Genomic DNA, 19,158 nt, shown 5'->3' on the forward strand with positions numbered 1-19,158 from the left:
GGATAGGACTCAACCCAAAGGCATTAGAATCAGTACTTTACTGAGCAAGGGCAATCTATAACATATGTTACATCGGACCACTGTAAAAGACATTTAAGAAAAGAGCCTATAGTTCATAAGGCTAGTTACAGACAATGTTACCTGAATGTGTTGCTTTCATGGCCATGTATCTTGTCTGGGTATGTTCCCATGGTAACATGTTTAACTTATTGGTAACATCACGTCTTGTAGTTATAACTAGCAACTATACATAAGGAAGAGAGTTTTATGGATGTCTACTTCTTTATTATGAAGGGGTGGTGGGGTAGCCTAGTGGTCAAAGCGCTGGCTCGTCACCGAAGACCCGGTTCGAATCCCCCATGGGTACAATGTGTGAAGCCCATTTCTGGTGTCCCCGCCATGATGTTGCTGGAATATTGCTAAAAGCCATGTAAAACCAAACTCAGTCAGTCTTTATTATGAGTAACACAATGTTTCAGAGTATATCCTTACTCCTTCATCAGGTGAATGAATGCTGTGAGGCAGATAGCACATACATGTACATGTCTATTCAGCTTAATTAACTGTTAAGTGTTGGCTTCCATTTACCCTTTGCCAATCATCTAGCAGCGTCAGTTAATTGTTGGCTTCCCTTGTTTAGCCTGCATCTTAGTTGTCTTATTACATTTGTTGTTCTTAGGCCAAATAAAACAAATGTTTTGGTCTCGATTACACCTCTTTAAAATTTAGGGTAGGTAGGTAGGATTTTTCTTTTCTTTTTTACATTTATTTTAAGAAGTAAAGTGTCGACTAATAACACATTTATCAATGTGTAATTGTTTATTCAATCAAACTTACGGCCATCATGTCGACTTTCTCTATCACAATGACCGATGTCTGTCAATGCCGGAAAAAAATAATGGTATCTGAAAGCCTATTTTATCCATACCTCTTAAATAAAAAATAGGGTGGGCACCTGAATTCAAGGGTCGGTCGGGACTCGAACCACATCATTTTTTTTTTAGGCCTTACGTGTACATATATGTTATCTGCCTCATAGCATTCATTCACCTGATGACTGACTGAGTTTAGTTTTACACAATTTTAGCAATATTCCAGCAACATCACAGCGGGGGACACCTGAAATGGACTTCACACATTGTACCGCATTCACCTGATAAAGGAGTAAGGATATACATGTACTCTTAAGCATTGTGTTCCATATAATATACAAGTTGACATCCATAAAACTCTCATCCTTATGTGCATCACTTCTAAATGCCACTTGAAGACCTTATCATAATATCAACTATACAGTTATATTATGATTCCTTGCTGGGGTAAAAGATTCAGATATATTTGACCACCTCTGGGTAAAATCGGGTCTGTGGGCTCCATCACCACATTGTTCCTAAACCTTGACCTACTAAAATGATGGTCATGATGAAGCATGTGTCAGTTTCAAACCTCACACAAATTTCCTGGCTGATGCGGTGTCATCAGGAAAGTAGTACAGGAAATAAAAACATCAGGATGCATCATAGTGAATACAGCAAGAATCGACCAAGAATCATGTATGTACTCGCTTGTGTTCATCTCAATTGGGTATCCTAATTTTCCTTAAAGTAACCAAATAAATTGTACCCTCCTCACTCAAACTCCATTGGGTATTTTGTCATTTTCCATTAATTGTAAAAATATAATGATGTTTAAATGTTATTCATATTGGATTTGTAATATGAGGAAATATGAAAAAGACTGCAAGTTGCCTAGTTCATGTGTTGAAATAGAACCTCTCAATGTACCTCAGTTATTTTATCTATGCACTGGTAGGCAAACAAAGATTTGACATTTTTGTGTGTATGCTGATCAAATATATTGAGTATTTACAAAAATTCAAGTGTACTTGTACGCAACAGACTTGGTAAGAATTGAGTTTTCACATAAATGTTTGCGTAATTTACGCAGATATGCAGCTAATCTGTACCTCTGCATATAGGATTATACTTTTTACTAAAGTACAAATTCTAGTAGTCTTGGGGACTGAGGGCAATCTGGAATTCAAACCCAAATGCTGAGAGTATGGCACTTAGTGGCTTCATAATGATTATAGGACTATTTAAACTAAAGACCTGTCAGTTTTTAGAATTTTTTCTGCAGCACAAAGAGCTGACATACCCATTCCAACAAAAGAAACTTGAGTACTTTTATCATTTTGGTATTATGTTTAAGAAGAAAGAATACCAAATACCATTGATAATCAACATGACCAAATATTCATGCATGTTGCCTTTCCGACTGCTATTACTATACATTATAATATTATACACTCACAATGCATCACCATGTAAGGAAAGCGTTAATGGTCTGCTCCATGGTATTATGCATATGACAGTTTTCCATGATTTTACAAATAATCACAAACAAAGCAACAAACATTAGGAAGTGTTTTAACAAGGGAATGGCTAATGATATTATGACAAATAACATGGATAACAATTTCAACTGTTGTTCAGCTGTCAACATTCCTGCTTCACAATGGTACAAGAATCTGCATCAAAATGTCACAATCACAAAATAGAAGAAGTTGTTCTCCATAGAAGTTGTCATGGTTCTTCCCAACTTCCAAAAAGCCACTCGAACAAGGCTAATGACTAATGGTTGAGTCTGAATTATTTTCCTGTCACTGAAGTATCAAATAAGATACATGTATACTGGAATGAAAAATCTATTTTCCCATCACTTTGGTTGTTGTACTACTTTACTTGTTGATGGTCATCTTGTTGTTGTTACATGTGCTGCTGATGTGAGTATAGTTTGACGTTGCTTTTAACAATATTACAGCAATATCATGGCAGGGGACACTAGAAATGGGCTTCACACACAATGTATCCATGTGGGAAATTGAACCCGGGTATTCAGCATGACAAGCAAACATTTTAACCACTGGGTTACCCCACCGCACCTACAATATTACCAGTGAGAATACTGAATACTTATCTGGTTAAAAGTTCAACTCTCACAGAATTATGAGATATTTTGAATGCTGTTATCATGATCAGAATGATCAGTTGGACAATTGCTTCACCAAAAGGGAACTGGAAACCAACGAATCTTGCATATGATTCTGTTTGATACCAAATCACTGCCAACAACCTTTAATTCATATTGTCTGTGTATCAGTAACAATCTTCAGAACACACAAGAACATATTCATCTGCAGTAAATTCATACACCTGCAGCTGTTTAAGCAGTGGTTTGAGTACACAGGCCTCATCCATGCTACTATTTATCAGTGATAGTTTGTTTATTTATTTCCAGTTTTGGCCATGCCGAGGATCAAACTCATATTGCTAGCGTTAAGCTAAGCTAAGCTAGGAAGTATATCTAATTAGCCAAACAAACCCTTATCTCTAGACCACAGACACTATGACAAATAATTAGTGCTCGTTTTACAAAGCCATCAGCACCTGATTGTTTCTTCACATGCACAATTGCCATTTTCTTCATGGAAGTTCAAACTTGATAAAATTGCATGGAGTTTCCACACATTATCATCAGTTAATGTTATCAGACAACTTACGTTTCCAGACAGCAATGTTCACTTTTATTATAGCATGGTGTGTTGTGTCACATGAGCATTGTGAAACTCAGATGGTGGCATGTGTTATACAAATGTACATGCAATAATGGAGAAAACATGGATATCTTAAAGCATCCGAAAAACCAGAGGTGAGGTGAGGTGAGGTGAGGTGAGGTGAGGTGAGGTGAAATTGGGTTTAACGTCGTGCTTGAGAATATTTCGCTCATATGACGACGTGCATGCGTGTGTATGTGTATGTGTGGCTGCTTGTACTAGCCCAGACTTAAGCTGGTTTTATAGTGCTAGCCCACTGAGATACCAAGCCGTAGTGAAGCATGAATACCCCACTCAGACACATTATACTGACTCCGAGACGACCAGTCACTCCAGTCCTTGTTGTACCCATTAATGCCATGCGCCAGGCAGGAACCAACAAGTACCATATTTTAACGTCTTTTGGTATGACGCGGTCGGGGATCGAACCCGCGACCTTCCGCACTTCGGGCGGACGCTCTAACCACAACACCACGGAGGCAGTCTCGAAAAACCAGAACGAGGATATAGAATCAATTAATTAAAGACAACTAACCAACACTCAACCTTACTACTAACCCTTGGGATCATACAGGGATACCAAGCAAGAGGAATGGGATGGGATGTTTAACAGAAAGGTTTATTTATTTTAAACATAATAATCACAAAGGTGTGGTTGATCAGAAAGGGGATCCATGGGCTAAGCACTGAGGTGGAGATAACAAAGAGTACCAAAACTGATGCTAATAAAAGATGATCGAAGAGTCACTCAAGATCTATGAAGTGAGAGCCTGAGTCGGCTGTCTCAGCCAATTAAGTACGACTGTGTACTATGGTAAGCTGTGTCCAGTAAACTGTACATTATTACCTTCTCAGGTGATGATCGTGCCAATTTATATAGTGACATCAGATACCCTGAGCCCTTCAGCCGAACAAGGAAGCTATCCAACATATATAACCTACTGCTGATGCTTCATGATAAAAATGTACATTGCAACTAAATCGAAAACAGTCTGAACAAGAACGTCCCTGTCAGCGACCGTCATTTCATTTTCACTTCTGAAACGTACCTTCATGTCACCTGCTCTAACTTTGTGTGTTGTTTTAGAAAAATGTTCGAGCAGTCGATGAACATCTTCCTGTCCGACAGTTCCACCATCACTGCTTTCGTTCATCATCAATCTTATTTTCTTGTGGAGCTAATTGTGCTGTTTTCAATAATAAACATCTATTTTACGATATTTCCGGGAGACAACGTTAGCAAAAGTGAACTCTTTTATCGGGGAAACAATTTAACGCCCCTTTTTCGCAAAGATCATCTTGATTGGACTATTAGGCATATTTTTGTCCATTGAAAACTGCTTTTACAGGCTAGAAAGATTTCTACTTACGCTGATTCCCATTGGATAAATATAATCACATTAACCAATAGAATGTGTCGTTATGTCCAAACTGTGGTTCCGAAGCTGACATGGCGTCTGCTAAAAAGTTAACCGTTGAAACTATGTAAATTTTGTTATCTTAAGTGGTCAGAATTAACAGAGATATGAAAATGCCAGGATTTATGGTGCGGAAGGTTATAGTCGGAATGTCTGGAGGTGTTGACAGTGCCATGGCGGCACTTATTTTAAAGAAAAGAGGTAATGGAATTACTCAAAACGATTATACGTCCACGTGAGCTTGAGCTAAATAGTAAGAAAAAACATCGACTAGATGTCATTTGGCTTTGTTTTTTCAGTGGAAGGTGTGGTTTTTATCATGTCAGTAAGTTTGCTTGTGACAAATGATCACTGAAGCGAGGTTGAGTGAAATAACTGAAGAAAACAGTAAATTATATCAAATTTGCCAAGGTAAGTAACCTGAGCCAAAGTTTTCATCTGGGCTGTAGACCGATTCGTGGGTAATTTATTTTTGTTTACCACTGGCAATCATTGAGATGCGTTATTTTTCATATCAAGGATATGATGTTCATGGACTCTTCATGAGGAACTGGGATGTGGCCAATGAGACTGGAAAATGTTTGGCTGATGCAGATTTTGAAGATGCCAAAATGATATGTGAACATCTCGAGATACCACTTCACCAGGTCAACTTTGTCAAGGAATACTGGAATGGAGTATTTAGGTAGGAGTTTTTGTCTGCTATGTATTGTTCCAGCTGTAGAAACAGAATTACTTTTTGTTCTACAGTGCCCATTTTATAACGAATTAAGACAATCATTATTACCAAGATATTTACTTTTAGCATCAGATAATGTATGCATCATTGAATGTCTAGGGAAGTATGTAATGCAATGCAATGAAAAAACGTAGATCGTTTCTGTCACCAACTCAGCCATAAATATTATACCACCTGCCGACTGTGCCACTCTCAACATGTGTATCTATTGTACAATGCACCGTATAATGGTCTGTGGCCCCTCTACTGCAATAAAGTCATTCATTAGGTTGGAATTTTGGAAAATGAAACAAACCGCGGGAAAATCCAAAGGGGCTAGTAGTTGTTTCTAATATCACCAGAATATAAGTTCTTGGATGTCATTTGTTTTAGTTCGGCATTGTTAACTCTGATATAAATGAGGTGGTTGCATCTCTGAGACATAGTAAATACTCAGATGATGGTTTGTGTTTCTGATAGAGTTCTCTTGAATAAGTTAGTGACATGTTTTACAGTTGTTCATGTGATAACTGAGAAAATAACAGATGTTCTTAAGAGTCAGAAAACCAATTACACACAAAATATTTTTTGCATTAAAACAGTAGTATTAAATGAGTAAAGCCAATTATAATATGACCAATGGTTTCTAACCCTTACACTCTGTTTTCCATTGACAAGAATAGAATTTAATTTGAAGTCTAGTCATGCAGATCATTAGCCCTAATTGCAGGGTAAAACGTACCATGTAGTAGAGCTGTGACGATACATTGTAGTATCGATAATCGTGATACTCTATGTGACGATAAATATATTGATACTTTTGTTGGTATCGTGATATGTATCATTGATCTTAAAATTGTTAATGTTCACTAGAAATTGACAGTTATGTAAAAGTTTACACTGTTTCTTGCTATCAAAATATACTTTTGTAAAGAAAATAACTAAAGATAGCATATCGTGATATGCATCAAATCGAATCGCATCGTTCCAAGATATCGCAATATGTATCGTATCGTGACATTTCCATATCATCACACCTCTACCATGTAGTATTGTGACTGAAGTAGAAAATCAAGTTTACACAGAGTTATGGTCACCTTGGGCTCAGATCAAATTTGTTCATACTTCAGATGTGATGAGGTGTCATTACCAAAAGCAGGCACATAGTACTGTGGATTGTTTACAAAACAATCTACTAAAACGCATACAAACAAATAAGAACAAAAATAAATGGAAAATATGTTTAATAATTTAAAACACACCATATCTTTTTTTTAACTTAGTGGAGAAAAGATTTTTCAGTTGTCTCATTTTGGTAAATGATGGACAAAAGCTTCTGTTTCATTTTTCAACTTTATCATTTTCTTTTCTATATGTGTTTAATTTCTTCTTCCCTTTTTGGTACTTCATTTTGAGGTTAATAACCTTTTTTCAAATGCAAAGCTCTTGTGTCTGGCTGTGTTGTAATTTGAATGGGAACCCAAGTTTATGTAGTGCAGAGATTCTTGTTTGATACAATTTTAGTCATGGTTGACTTGAAAGTTTACTGATTTTGAATATGATATTATTTCATGCTAACAGCATCATAATTTTGTTGACTGGTTGGCTGTATTTAATCATGACATGTTTATTTGATCATCATCCCAGTGAACTGATAAAAGGATATGAAAACGGAACAACACCAAATCCAGACATCATGTGTAACAAGGTGATCAAATTTGATGCCTTCTTTAAACATGCTTTTGAGAGACTGGGAGCTGACGCCATAGCAACAGGTCACTATGCCCGTACATCCTGTGGGTACGACCTTGAAACAGTTGATCCAGCTAAAGGTAACAGCAAGAGTTTTATACCACATTGTACTTAACAGATAATATCCTGTAGCCAAAAAAACCCAAAGTGCTCCAAAATTTCATTCATAAAACAACTATTTGTCCAAAATTAGACTCTCATCTCTCTTCCTTTCATGTCAGAATATGTTTTAGGTTTTCATCTGTTTTTTCAATGACTTCCAGCAGGTTTTCTGAAATTAAAAGTGGCATTTGTAGGCAGTCCTCTTTAGAATACGTTCCCAGCAAGCCATTCTGGTTGTGAGAGGATGCCATGTTCATCGGTTGGTCAGGATTGCTGACTTGGCTGGTTTCATGTCTTCGTACCCAGATGGCATCTTGGCTCTCATTATTGATCACTGGGGTGCATTGTCCAAATTTGATGATTTATATTCTACCATCATATAGTTAGAATACTGTGAAGTGAAGCTATAATAAACAGCAAACACAAACTAAAAATATGTAGCAACATTGCCAAGACCATTACTATTTTCCTGTGAGATTGCTGTTCTGAATAACTAATTAATGTGATACACAATGGACTGAGTCCTTTTTCTGTAAATTTCAAGTCAAAAGAATTTCAGATTTTGCCCAAGTTTCACTGATCTGAACCTAAAACATATCAGTCTGTAGTCAAGTGTTGGAAACAGCAGCTGACTTGAAATCACCTTTGAAGCATGTTTGAACATTTTGCGATAATGGATGTTAGTATGAATGACATTTTGTGTGTCATGGGTGTTTTTAAGACTTTTCTATTTCACTTATTTAGTATGTAATATAAGCACCATTAAAGTGACGTCTTGGTTTGGAAAATGTGACGTCATGTCACGAGCAAATACACCTTAAAACTGAGTTGATGTGCCTTATAAATGATTTAGAAGAAGAAAAAAACACATATCATTTTTCAGCAGTAGTGAAGGTGCCAACCTGGACACATACCCACATATTTTATATCTGCAGGGGTGAAGCTGTTGACAGCTGCTGACAACACCAAAGACCAAACCTTTTTTCTGTCACAAATCTCCCAGAGTGCATTGCAGAGGTCTTTGTTTCCTATAGGAGACCTCACTAAAGATTTTGTCAAGAAAATAGCCTGTAATGCAGGTTTAGAGAAAATAGCTAAGAAAAAAGAAGTAAGTATCCTTTGTCATACTGTATTGTGGATTCTCAATGGCTCTGTAGTTCACATTCAGTAATCGTTTATAAAATATATATTTGTTGAACTTGTGTCAGGGCGGTGGGGTAGCCTTGTGGTTAAAGCGTTCATTCGTCACGCCAAAAATCTGGGTTCCAATTCCCTCATTGGTATAATGTGTGAAGCCCATTTCTGGTGTTCCACGTCGTGATATTGCTGAAATATTGCTAAAAACAGCTTAAAACCATACTCACTCAATCACTCACTCACTCACTCAAATTGTGACATAATTCATCAGTGTTGATGTGTGTCATACTTTTAGTATGTATAGTCATTTATGAAATCTTTGATTGCATAAACTATATTGTGTATAAATAGAGGGAATCTGCATGTTATGTTAAGAAATAAGCACCAACATCATTGTCGTCGACTCGTCGTCATCATCATCATCATCATCATCATCATCATCATCATCATCATCATCATCATCATCATCATCCTATGGAGATGTCAGTCAAGACCTGTGAAGATCCACTTAGAATTGGTCTTCAGCAAACCATGCTTGTTGTAAAGGGCCACTAACTAGGGCTTCAACAAGTCCATTTTCTTGGACTCGAGTACTCCAGGGGTGAGACTCGACTCGGACCCGAGTACTCGAAATTCATACCTTTCAAACAAACGAAAGCGTAACCGGCATGACATGTGTTCCGATCACACAAGTGAACACTTACTTCATTCCGACTTCATATCGTCGTGTGACTAACATTTCCTATTGGTCAGAATCCGTATTTGGATGTTTACTTGCCAAATGTTTGTTTTTTCCATCATACTGGTTGTACTGCCTGCATAACGCAGTAATATACCGCACAGGCGGCATTTGGTTATTTTTCTCTTTTCACTATCCTGATCAAGACACGCCCATACATTTGATTTTTTATCGTTCTCCATGTCTGTTAAGATAGTTACCTAATCATTTTAAGAAGTGAAATCTCAAACGATGTATAATAATTACTCTCATCTGCAGACTTGTAACAACTAATACCATACAGCCACACCGTGTGAGGAGTAAACTATTTAATCTAGGTGTTAATAAAAACATTATCAGATGGGTTAAAGAATTCAGGGTACATAGAACTCAGTATGTCAGTGTCAATGGCTATCAATCTTCTTTCCTCTCAACCTCTACTGGAGCTCCACAGGACTGTGTTCTTTCATCCGTACTCTTCGTTTTGTATACCAATGACTGTTACTTGTCATTAAATGACTTGTTTACTGTGAAATTCGCACATGACGCCACTGTTAATGGCTCAATTTCTGATTCTGAACCTTATTATCGTCAAGTCATTGACAAAACCGTAATGACAGTTTTAACAAAGCTTTATTCAAAGTGTGTTGACCTACAATTGTCTGTGTTGGTATGGGGCCTGTCTGATCGCAACAAAAAAAAACTTTTCAAAATTGTTTATACTGCCGACAAAATTTCGAGTATATTCCCTTTATCTATGAGCGCCAGATTGTCAAAAAGGCAACTAAAATTAGATTTGATAGTTAACATATTTTATCTCACCGTTTTGAAGTACTTCTTTCTGGACGCTGCTGTCGATTACCTTCCCTCAAAACAAACAGAGCTAGGCAGTCTTTCATACCATCAAGTATTCGTGAATGCAACAAATATTTTGAATTATCACCATGTGATAACAACTAGAATTATTCAGCCTTTTTACATGTGGTTAATTGAATTATATCATGTCAGTTTTATTGTGTTAATAGCTTTCGTTTTGTACATGTAATTATTGTGCTAATCACATGGCAGACAGACAGTCTGTGATTGTAATCCAATAATTCGAGTTATCTCCCCTTTTCGAGTCCTCGAGTCCTAGAAAATGGACTCGAGTCCAGCTAAACCCGACTCGTCCTCGAGTACTCGAGTACCCGTGAAAGCCCTACCACTAACAGGATTGGGTGGTCAGACTCGCTGACTTGGTTGAAACATGTCATGGTATCCCATGCATAGATAGATGCTCATGCTGTTGATCACTGGATTGTCTGGTCCAGACTCGATTATTTACAGACCGCTGTGATATAGCTGGAATGTTGCAGCGATAAACAACAAAGTCAGTTAGGCATCATTAGTCAAATAGCTATGCTGTGTTTTCCAGAGACAAATGACCTTAGTTACATGTATTTTTGCGGGGGAAAACATTTCATTGGCTTACAGTGATCTTCTTTGATTTCAGAGTATGGGTATTTGCTTTATTGGTACAAGGAATTTCCAGAACTTTATCGAAGAGGTATGTAATATACTTCCTTGGGTCTCGTAGAGAAATATCAGAGAACCACAAACAAGATCACAGAGGCCCAGATAAGCTGCGTATCTGGGTGAAATACGCATAGAAAATTTTCAATTACGGATTGAAAAATAATTGTTGTGTACCAATTACGCATTTAAAATGTTAGATACGCAAAAAGTTTATAACAAATGCATACGGAATCTATTTATAAAAATCGCTTGCGTAATGAAAAAGACATCAATTGCTATCAAGTTGTACTGTTAGTATAGGACAAGTGTTGTACTGTCAGTACAGGATGAGTGATTTTTTATGAAATCATTTCCATTATATTTAAGTTGGTTTTGATTAGGTATGAAATAAGGCAGAACATGCCTGCTTAGTAAACATACTCAATGACATAATACTTAGGTGAGTAAAATCACTGAAAAACGCACATATTTGAAAGCAGTGGGTAACGGAAAATGAAATACCCACTCAACATTCATAATACCCACTCCAAAGAAAATACAATGGGTACAGTACCCACATGAGCTAAATCTTATCTGGAGCTCTGAGATCACTCATGTATAATTGTTGGATATTGATTGACAAATGCCATTTGTTGAGGTTGGTGTTGCCTGCAGTATTTGCAAATAAAGGACTTGACATTGAGGTTTGTCTTGTACATGTTATGAAACCCTTGAAATTTTTATTCTGCCTTCAAAGGCAGTGAAAATGGAAGAAGTGCCTGAATATTGCTTTGCATTTTTTAATTAATCCCTGTCACAGGTATGTTATGTGAAAAGGATCATCTTTTTTCTATTTGGATTATTTTCTTATATTATATATTTACTATCAGTAACAATAGAGTTATCTCCCTTATATTGATTGTCTGCTTTTGTTCTGTTTCAATATGCTTCAGTGACAAACTGCACAGAAGATACCAAAGTATACAACACTTTCCAATGCAAATTTAAGGGATTATGTTTGTTTGAAAAATGTGTCGTGATTTTGGCATTGGAGTGGGAAAAATATTACCAGGTAAATGGATGGCTTGTAATTCTGGGGTAGGGTTTTTCACAAGGGGTTTAAAAGAAATTCTGAATTTATATATGAAGATGAAGATCCCTATGCGAAGTAAAAACATACAGTGTAATGAATCGGAAACTTAATAAAATGCTCAGTTACTAGGGGTCCATAGACTGGAACAGATATCTACTCCAAATAGCAACAAACGACAAATTGAGGCTCTTAAGCAATTGGTGAAGTCTGTGCAGGAATTTCTCTCACTTTTAACTTTTATCTCTACGTATAGCCAGACAGACTTGAGTATTTCTTACTTGGAATCGTATGTTGTTTTCAGTATATAGAGCCAAAGAAGGGCAGGTTCCTTCATGTGGAAACAGGAAAAGTTATGGGCTATCATAAAGGTGAGGTGCTTTCTGAATAACCCATGAGGATCCATATTAGAATTGGTCTTCAGCAACCCATACTTCTTGTAAGAGGTGACTAACAAGATCAAGTGGTCAGGCTCACTGACTTGGTTCACACATGTCAACGTATCCCAATGAGTAGATCAAGGTTCATGATGTTGATCACTGGATTTCATATAGCTGGAATATTGCTGAATGCAGCATTAAACAACAAACAAACAAAGCTTCTGAATAACAGATCCTAATTTAATGTCAGAACTGTCAGGGCGATGTAAATCTCAGCAGTGGTATTTACTTTTTCTGAGACAGCTTTCATGGTAGACTATCTTAGAGCTTTCTATATGGAGACTTCACTAGCCTTTAGGTTAGACTAGTTAATAAAATTGAAGTATTGTGTATCAATGTATCTTGATGTGCCTCTCATTTGTGAAGATTATGTGTCATTAGTGTTGTCATGTTATTTGAAACAGTTACTTGTTTGGGTTTGTCAAAGTAATATTTACAAGGAAAAGAAGGTTAACTAGAGCATGATGATATGTACATACATGTACTTTGATGGTGTTTTTGGAGTGATTTAAGTAGGATGTCTACATACATACAATGTGAACCAATGGTTGAACTGTTTACAGGCACTCACTACTGGACAGTTGGACAGAGGGCCCAGATAGCTGGACAGGACCTCCCATACTTCGTCTCCGAGCTTCACCCTCGCACTCAAGATGTCATAGTTGTGAGTAGTGTTGGGAATGACTGATCATCACTATGGAACCATCCCCGATCATCGACTTCATCACATTACATTGTGGACATACAAAGACTATATCATGAAACAAGGAAAGGAAGCTGTTAACTAATAACTTTAGGAGTAGTTAAAGGATTTCCCTTTTGAAATCCAATACCTGTAAGCATAATGACCAATGCAGCAAGAAAATGATCATCAGGGCCCCGTTCCTCAACACGATTGTAACACTACAATTTTTTGTAAATCACTACAATCCAATTGTAATTTTAACTTACAATCACTCTATCATTCCTCAAAGCAATTGTAAGTTACAATCACTTCCGTATGTTGCTTATTACCGTAGTCGTGTTCTTGATGTTTACAATGACACTGAAATATTTTCAAGCTACAGAATAATGAAAATCCATTCTGAAAATGGTAAGCATTCTAGAATCTGGGTTGTCCTTGGACACCCAGCGTTTACATGCACTATCCATAGAAAGCAAAGTTTTAATTACTTTACAATTTGCTAAGGGTGGATTGTTCTCCGAGCCTGGAGATATCCATGGCACGGCTAAGTCAAGTGTATGCAGGGTGATTCACCCAACGATTAGAGGAATAATTGACGTCTTGAACAACATACATTTTCCTACTGTCGAATCAGCACCTCATACAATGATGGGCTTTTATGAGATCAGTGGCTAAAATTTCCGAGTCCCGTGCTGGGACCTTCTAATCCGAAGTCGGACGCCTTGTCCACATGACCAAAGAGGTTAACCCCGTCAGCAAGCCGACAAGGTAAGGATGTCGTCTGTGGGATGACTCCACGCCCTGCTACATACTCCCCCGTCAACAGAAGGCACGTCCCGAGCCGCATAGTTGGGTACTGAGACTTATTTTCCTCAAATTTGATATGAACGTGCTCAGCCCCACGTTGGGCGCCAATGTAGTGGCCATAATATTTCCGAGTCCTGTGCTGGGATTCGAACCACGAACCTTCTGATCCGAAGTCGGACGCCTTGTCCACAAGACCAAAGAGGTTAACCCCGTCAGCAAGCTGACAAGGTAAGGATGTCATCTGTGGGATGACTCCACTCCCTGCTACATACTGGTCAAGCGTGCCCCCATCGACGTCATGAAAGGGGAAGCAACTTTCACCAACCGGAAAGTACTGTAAACGCATTATTTCTAACATTCACACAGAAGATCATGATTGTAATTTACAATCGAAAGATTTACAATTGCGATGCTTACAATTCCCTTACAATAGCTTTTAGGAACGACAATAAATTGTTATTTACGATAATTGATCGTAGGGCTTACAACTGATTGTAGCTACAATCGCTTTGAGGAACGGGGCCCAGGTCACCAACAAATGTGTATATTTAGTCAGAGGACATTGTTCATCATAATGACATAGATAAAAAGAGGGGAAGTCTGCTTGATAAAGACATGCTTAGGTTTTTTGAAAAATTTAACATTGCTGGTGTTTCTGAACCTACCATATTCACCCTATTAATCACCCCCCCATGCCCCGTCAATACGCACTTCCCTCACTTCCAGACCAGTCTGCCAGTAACCATTACGCACCCCTCTTACTAAACACAATGCTCTGTTTTCTTGTCACTGTGTATGATTCATTTTCATTTGGGAAATACATGTGTTGAAGAGGATTTACATTACACATGCAGGCATTGAGATCTGACCTTTTTCCAAAAGCACAAGCATTCTCACTAGTATTTAATGGCTGGAAATAGCTGGTCACAAACATTTTAATTTTATTCAGGGAATGACTGTTTGACCCCTCTTTTTATAAAGTATCTTTGACACTTAAAATGTGGAATGTCTGGTTGTTATTATCAATGCCTCTCTCATAATCACCAAGAACTGACCATCCATCCTGTATGGATCAGGGGCACCCCTGAACGCTACAGTGCACACATGTTCACAGCAGGGTTTCATATTCCTCTGCTACCCTTTCTGGTTCCTCCTGCTTTCCTGTCAGTATTGAACTGATTATATGATATATCCGATTATCACTGAATCTGTTGCAGACATCCAGAACCGACCACCCTTCCTATATCTGATTATCGTTGACTGTTAATGGTACCAGGAACCGACCACCCTTCCTATATCTGATTATCGTTGACTGTTAATGGTACCAGGAACCCACCACTCTTCCTATACCTGATTATCGTTGACTGTTAATGGTACCAGGAACCGACCACCCTTCCTATATCTGATTATCGTTGACTGTTAATGGTACCAGGAACCGACCACCCTTCCTATATCTGATTATCGTTGACTGTTAATGGTACCAGGAACCGACCACTTTGACTTCCTATATCTGATTATCGTTGACTGTTAATGGTACCAGGAACCGACCACCTCTTCCTATATCTGATTATCTTTGACTGTTAATGGTACCAGGAACCGACCACCCTTCCTATATCTGATTATCGTTGACTGTTAATGGTACCAACTGACCACCATTATCGTTGACTGTTAATGGTACCAGGAACCAACCACCCTTCCTATATCTGATTACCATTGACTGTTAATGGTACCAGGAACCACCACCCTTCCTATATCTGATTATCGTTGACTGTTAATGGTACCAGGAACTGACCACCTATATCTGATTCCTATATCTGATTACCATTGACTGTTAATGGTACCAGGAACCAGGAACCCCTTCCTATATCTGATTATCGTTGACTGTTAATGGTACCAGGAACCGACCACCCTTCCTATATCTGATTATCATTGACTGTTAATGGTACCAGGAACCCACCACCCTTCCTATATCTGATTATCGTTGACTGTTAATGGTACCAGGAACCCACCACCCTTCCTATATCTGATTATTGTTGACTGTTAATGGTACCAGGAACCGGCCACCCTTCCTATATCTGATTACCATTGACTGTTAATGGTACCAGGAACCCACCACCCTTCCTATATCTGATTATCGTTGACTGTTAATGGTACCAGGAACCGACCACCCTTCCTATATCTGATTATCGTTGACTGTTAATGGTACCAGGAACCCACCACCCTTCCTATATCTGATTATCGTTGACTGTTAATGGTACCAGGAACCGACCACTCTTCCTATATCTGATTATCGTTGACTGTTAATGGTACCAGGAACCCACCACCCTTCCTATATCTGATTATCGTTGACTGTTAATGGTACCAGGAACCGACCACCCTTCCTATATCTGATTATCATTGACTGTTAATGGTACCAGGAACCGACCACCACTCTTCCTATATCTGATTATCTATTGACTGTTAATGGTACCAGGAACCACCCTTCACCCTTCCTATATCTGATTATCGTTGACTGTTAATGGTACCAGGAACCCACCACCCTTCCTATATCTGATTACCATTGACTGTTAATGGTACCAGGAACCCACCACCCTTCCTATATCTGATTATCGTTGACTGTTAATGGTACCAGGAACTGACCACCCTTCCTATATCTGATTACCATTGACTGTTAATGGTACCAGGAACCGACCACCCTTCCTATCTGATTATCGTTGACTGTTAATGGTACCAGGAACTGACCACCCTTCCTATCTGATTATCATTGACTGTTAATGGTACCAGGAACCGACCACCCTTCCTATATCTGATTATCACTGAATCTGTTACAGGCACCAGGAACCGACCACCCTTCCCTGTTCACCCAGACCCTCTTCACAGAACCACCCCACTGGATCAGGGGGACCCCACCATCACATGATCACATGTTCACAGCAGGGTTTCGGTTCCAGAGTGTACATCCCATAATCCGCTGCACAGCTACCCTGTCTGGTTCCAACTGCCTCATCGTCAGTATTGAACTGCCTCTGCGAGCTATAACAGCCGGGCAGTATGCTGTCTTCTATCGGGGGGACGAGTGTCTGGGAAGTGCCAGGATCTTACGACCAGGACCATCTCTGTTTACACTTAACTATGGAAGTCGAGTTGATATACCCAAGGAGTTCAGATAGTGTTGTTGTGAAAGCACTAGCTCACCTTTGTCATTTGTGGACTGCGCATTTAGACAGTTTCAATGATTTGCTTTGTTAAATCAAGCTGCTAAACTTTACTTTTTATAATATGTAAACAGTACCCTTTAAGCCCAGCAAACACAACAGTATATTTGGTAAATCAGGGATAGACACGATCATTTGTCCTTAAGTCTGAGTTTAGCCAACATCCAGGAGAAATAGTTGTTTTCCATACACAACTGGTCCAACATGACCTGTGGGGACTGCCTGGGTTCAATCAACGATGTCTAATCTGTTAATATGACATAAAGACAGGAAGAAGTATGATGGCTTACGTTGTGGAAAATATGTTTAAATCAGTTTGGGATGTCTAAGGGTCTATTTTCATATGGTGTGATGACTTAGAGGCTGTCTCAGAAGTTGTATTTATGTCAGATAAAAAGTGAGTTCCTAAAGAGAGAGCAGTATCAATGGACAAATATTGTATATCCAAATTTGGGAAGCATGGTTTAAAGGCAAATTTGTTTATTTAGAACTTTAACAAGACCCCAAGTTGTAGAATTCTGAATATAGATGAGCTTCGGTGCCTCTATTTATTCTGAAACCATCTGTTTCATAATGTCCTCATTATGACTGATGTGGGGGTCTGGGTTTTATGGGTTGTCCAGTCTCAACATCAGACATCGAACTTCTGAACCACTCCCTGCTGTCACAGGGCCTAGATTTTCGAAGCTCTCTTAACGCTAAGATAGTCGTAAGGTGCCATACATTGATATTAACTTACGACTATCTTAGCGCTAAGAGAGCTTCGAAAATCTAGACCCTGGTGTCTTTTCTTTAAGACAGATGTTACAATCAGCTTGTCTGTTACAGTCAACATGTAAGACACAGATGTCATGTGAAGTGTTGTACTATTACCAGGTAATGTTCTATTCCATGGTTGACTGAGGACATATATGAGCTACAATGTGATAGATGTACTGGTACAGAACTTCTTAGAGAGTATTTTTGGTGGATGTGTGAGAATGATATATGTGTTATTTATTAAGAGGGGTCATATTGTTTGACTCAAGTATGTGTAAATAAACAGTAGCCCTTAACAAGGAAGAGTCATTTGTTTGTGTTCTTCAGCCCAAATCTAATAAAGTTCTGTTCAGTAAGCTCATCTAATAATTGTGCACTAAACAAGATTTCACTCTTCTGGAAATGATGCTAAGAAATTAGTTTGTATCAGTCATCTCAGGGTTTGTGGCACAGATTACAGCCTAGTGTTTTCTCACTTGTGTTTTGCACACAAGAACCTGTTTTTATTCCCCGCAACGCGTTTTGCGGGAGGTATTAAAATGGACTCCGTCCGTGCGTGCGTGCGTCTGTCCGACCATGCACATTTGTCTTTTCCGGTGTACTGGTGCCTTTTGGTAGTTTTGGAATTCTGAATAAACATTTTTGGCGTTTCCATGGCAACAGGTTCGACTTAGAATGAAATTAATGGTAGTGCTCTTTTCCGGAGCAGAACTGTAAAACCGTTCAATATTTCTTCACCAAACTTGGCATATACATGGATCTGGTGGTGTACTGGTGCCTTTTGGCAGTTTTGGAATTCTGAATAAAATATTTTTGGCGTTTCCATGGCAACAAGTTTGACTGAAACTGAAATTGGTGGTTGTGCTCTTTTCCGGAGCTGAACTCTAAAACCGTTCACTCTTTCTTCACCAAGCTTACACATAGATTGGCCTGGCGGTGTACTGGTGCCTTTTGGTAGTTTTGGAATTCTGAATAAAACAGTTTTATCCCCCGCAACGCGTTTTGCGGGGGGTATTAAAATGGACTCCATCCGTGCGTCCGTCCGTGCACATTTGTCTTTTCCGGAGCAGAACTCTAAAACCATTCAATATTTCTTCACCAAACTTGGCACATACATTGATCTGGTGGTGTACTGGTGCCTTTTGGTAGTTTTGGAATTCTGAATAAAATATTTTTGGCATTTCCATGGCAACAAGTTTGACTTAGA

The 19,158-nt window shown here is 38.5% G+C and overlaps 2 protein-coding genes across 4 annotated transcripts in view; one reads left to right on the top strand and one right to left on the bottom strand.

The window, feature by feature from the left end:
- The window catches only part of LOC124258568 (myotubularin-related protein 14-like), a 44,496-nt gene extending 39,605 nt beyond the window's left edge, over positions 1-4,891 (bottom strand). For both annotated transcript variants that reach the window (XM_046692635.1, XM_046692634.1), the window contains exon 1: positions 4,666-4,891. In XM_046692635.1, coding sequence (XP_046548591.1) covers positions 4,666-4,773 — 108 coding nt within the window. In that variant the 5' untranslated portion in view covers positions 4,774-4,891. The remainder of the gene's footprint in view (positions 1-4,665) is intronic.
- Positions 1,519-18,307, top strand: LOC124258570 (mitochondrial tRNA-specific 2-thiouridylase 1-like). 2 transcript variants are annotated; one of them, XM_046692637.1, is made up of 8 exons: positions 1,519-1,553; positions 5,554-5,719; positions 7,400-7,584; positions 8,542-8,714; positions 10,954-11,007; positions 12,350-12,416; positions 13,049-13,149; positions 16,809-18,307. In XM_046692637.1, exons 2-8 carry the CDS (start codon positions 5,577-5,579, stop codon positions 17,145-17,147), a joined length of 1,062 nt encoding a protein of 353 aa, XP_046548593.1. In that variant the 5' UTR covers positions 1,519-1,553; positions 5,554-5,576; the 3' UTR covers positions 17,148-18,307. The 2 variants fall into 2 exon arrangements, with proteins under 2 accessions (XP_046548593.1, XP_046548592.1); XM_046692636.1 differs by lacking the exon at positions 1,519-1,553 and adding an exon at positions 5,057-5,235.
- Positions 18,308-19,158: the final 851 nt, after the last annotated feature.

Source organism: Haliotis rubra, unplaced genomic scaffold (genome assembly GCF_003918875.1).
Source record: "Haliotis rubra isolate DU_JTF1 unplaced genomic scaffold, ASM391887v1 Scf7, whole genome shotgun sequence".
NCBI classification, from domain to species: Eukaryota; Metazoa; Mollusca; class Gastropoda; order Lepetellida; family Haliotidae; genus Haliotis; species Haliotis rubra.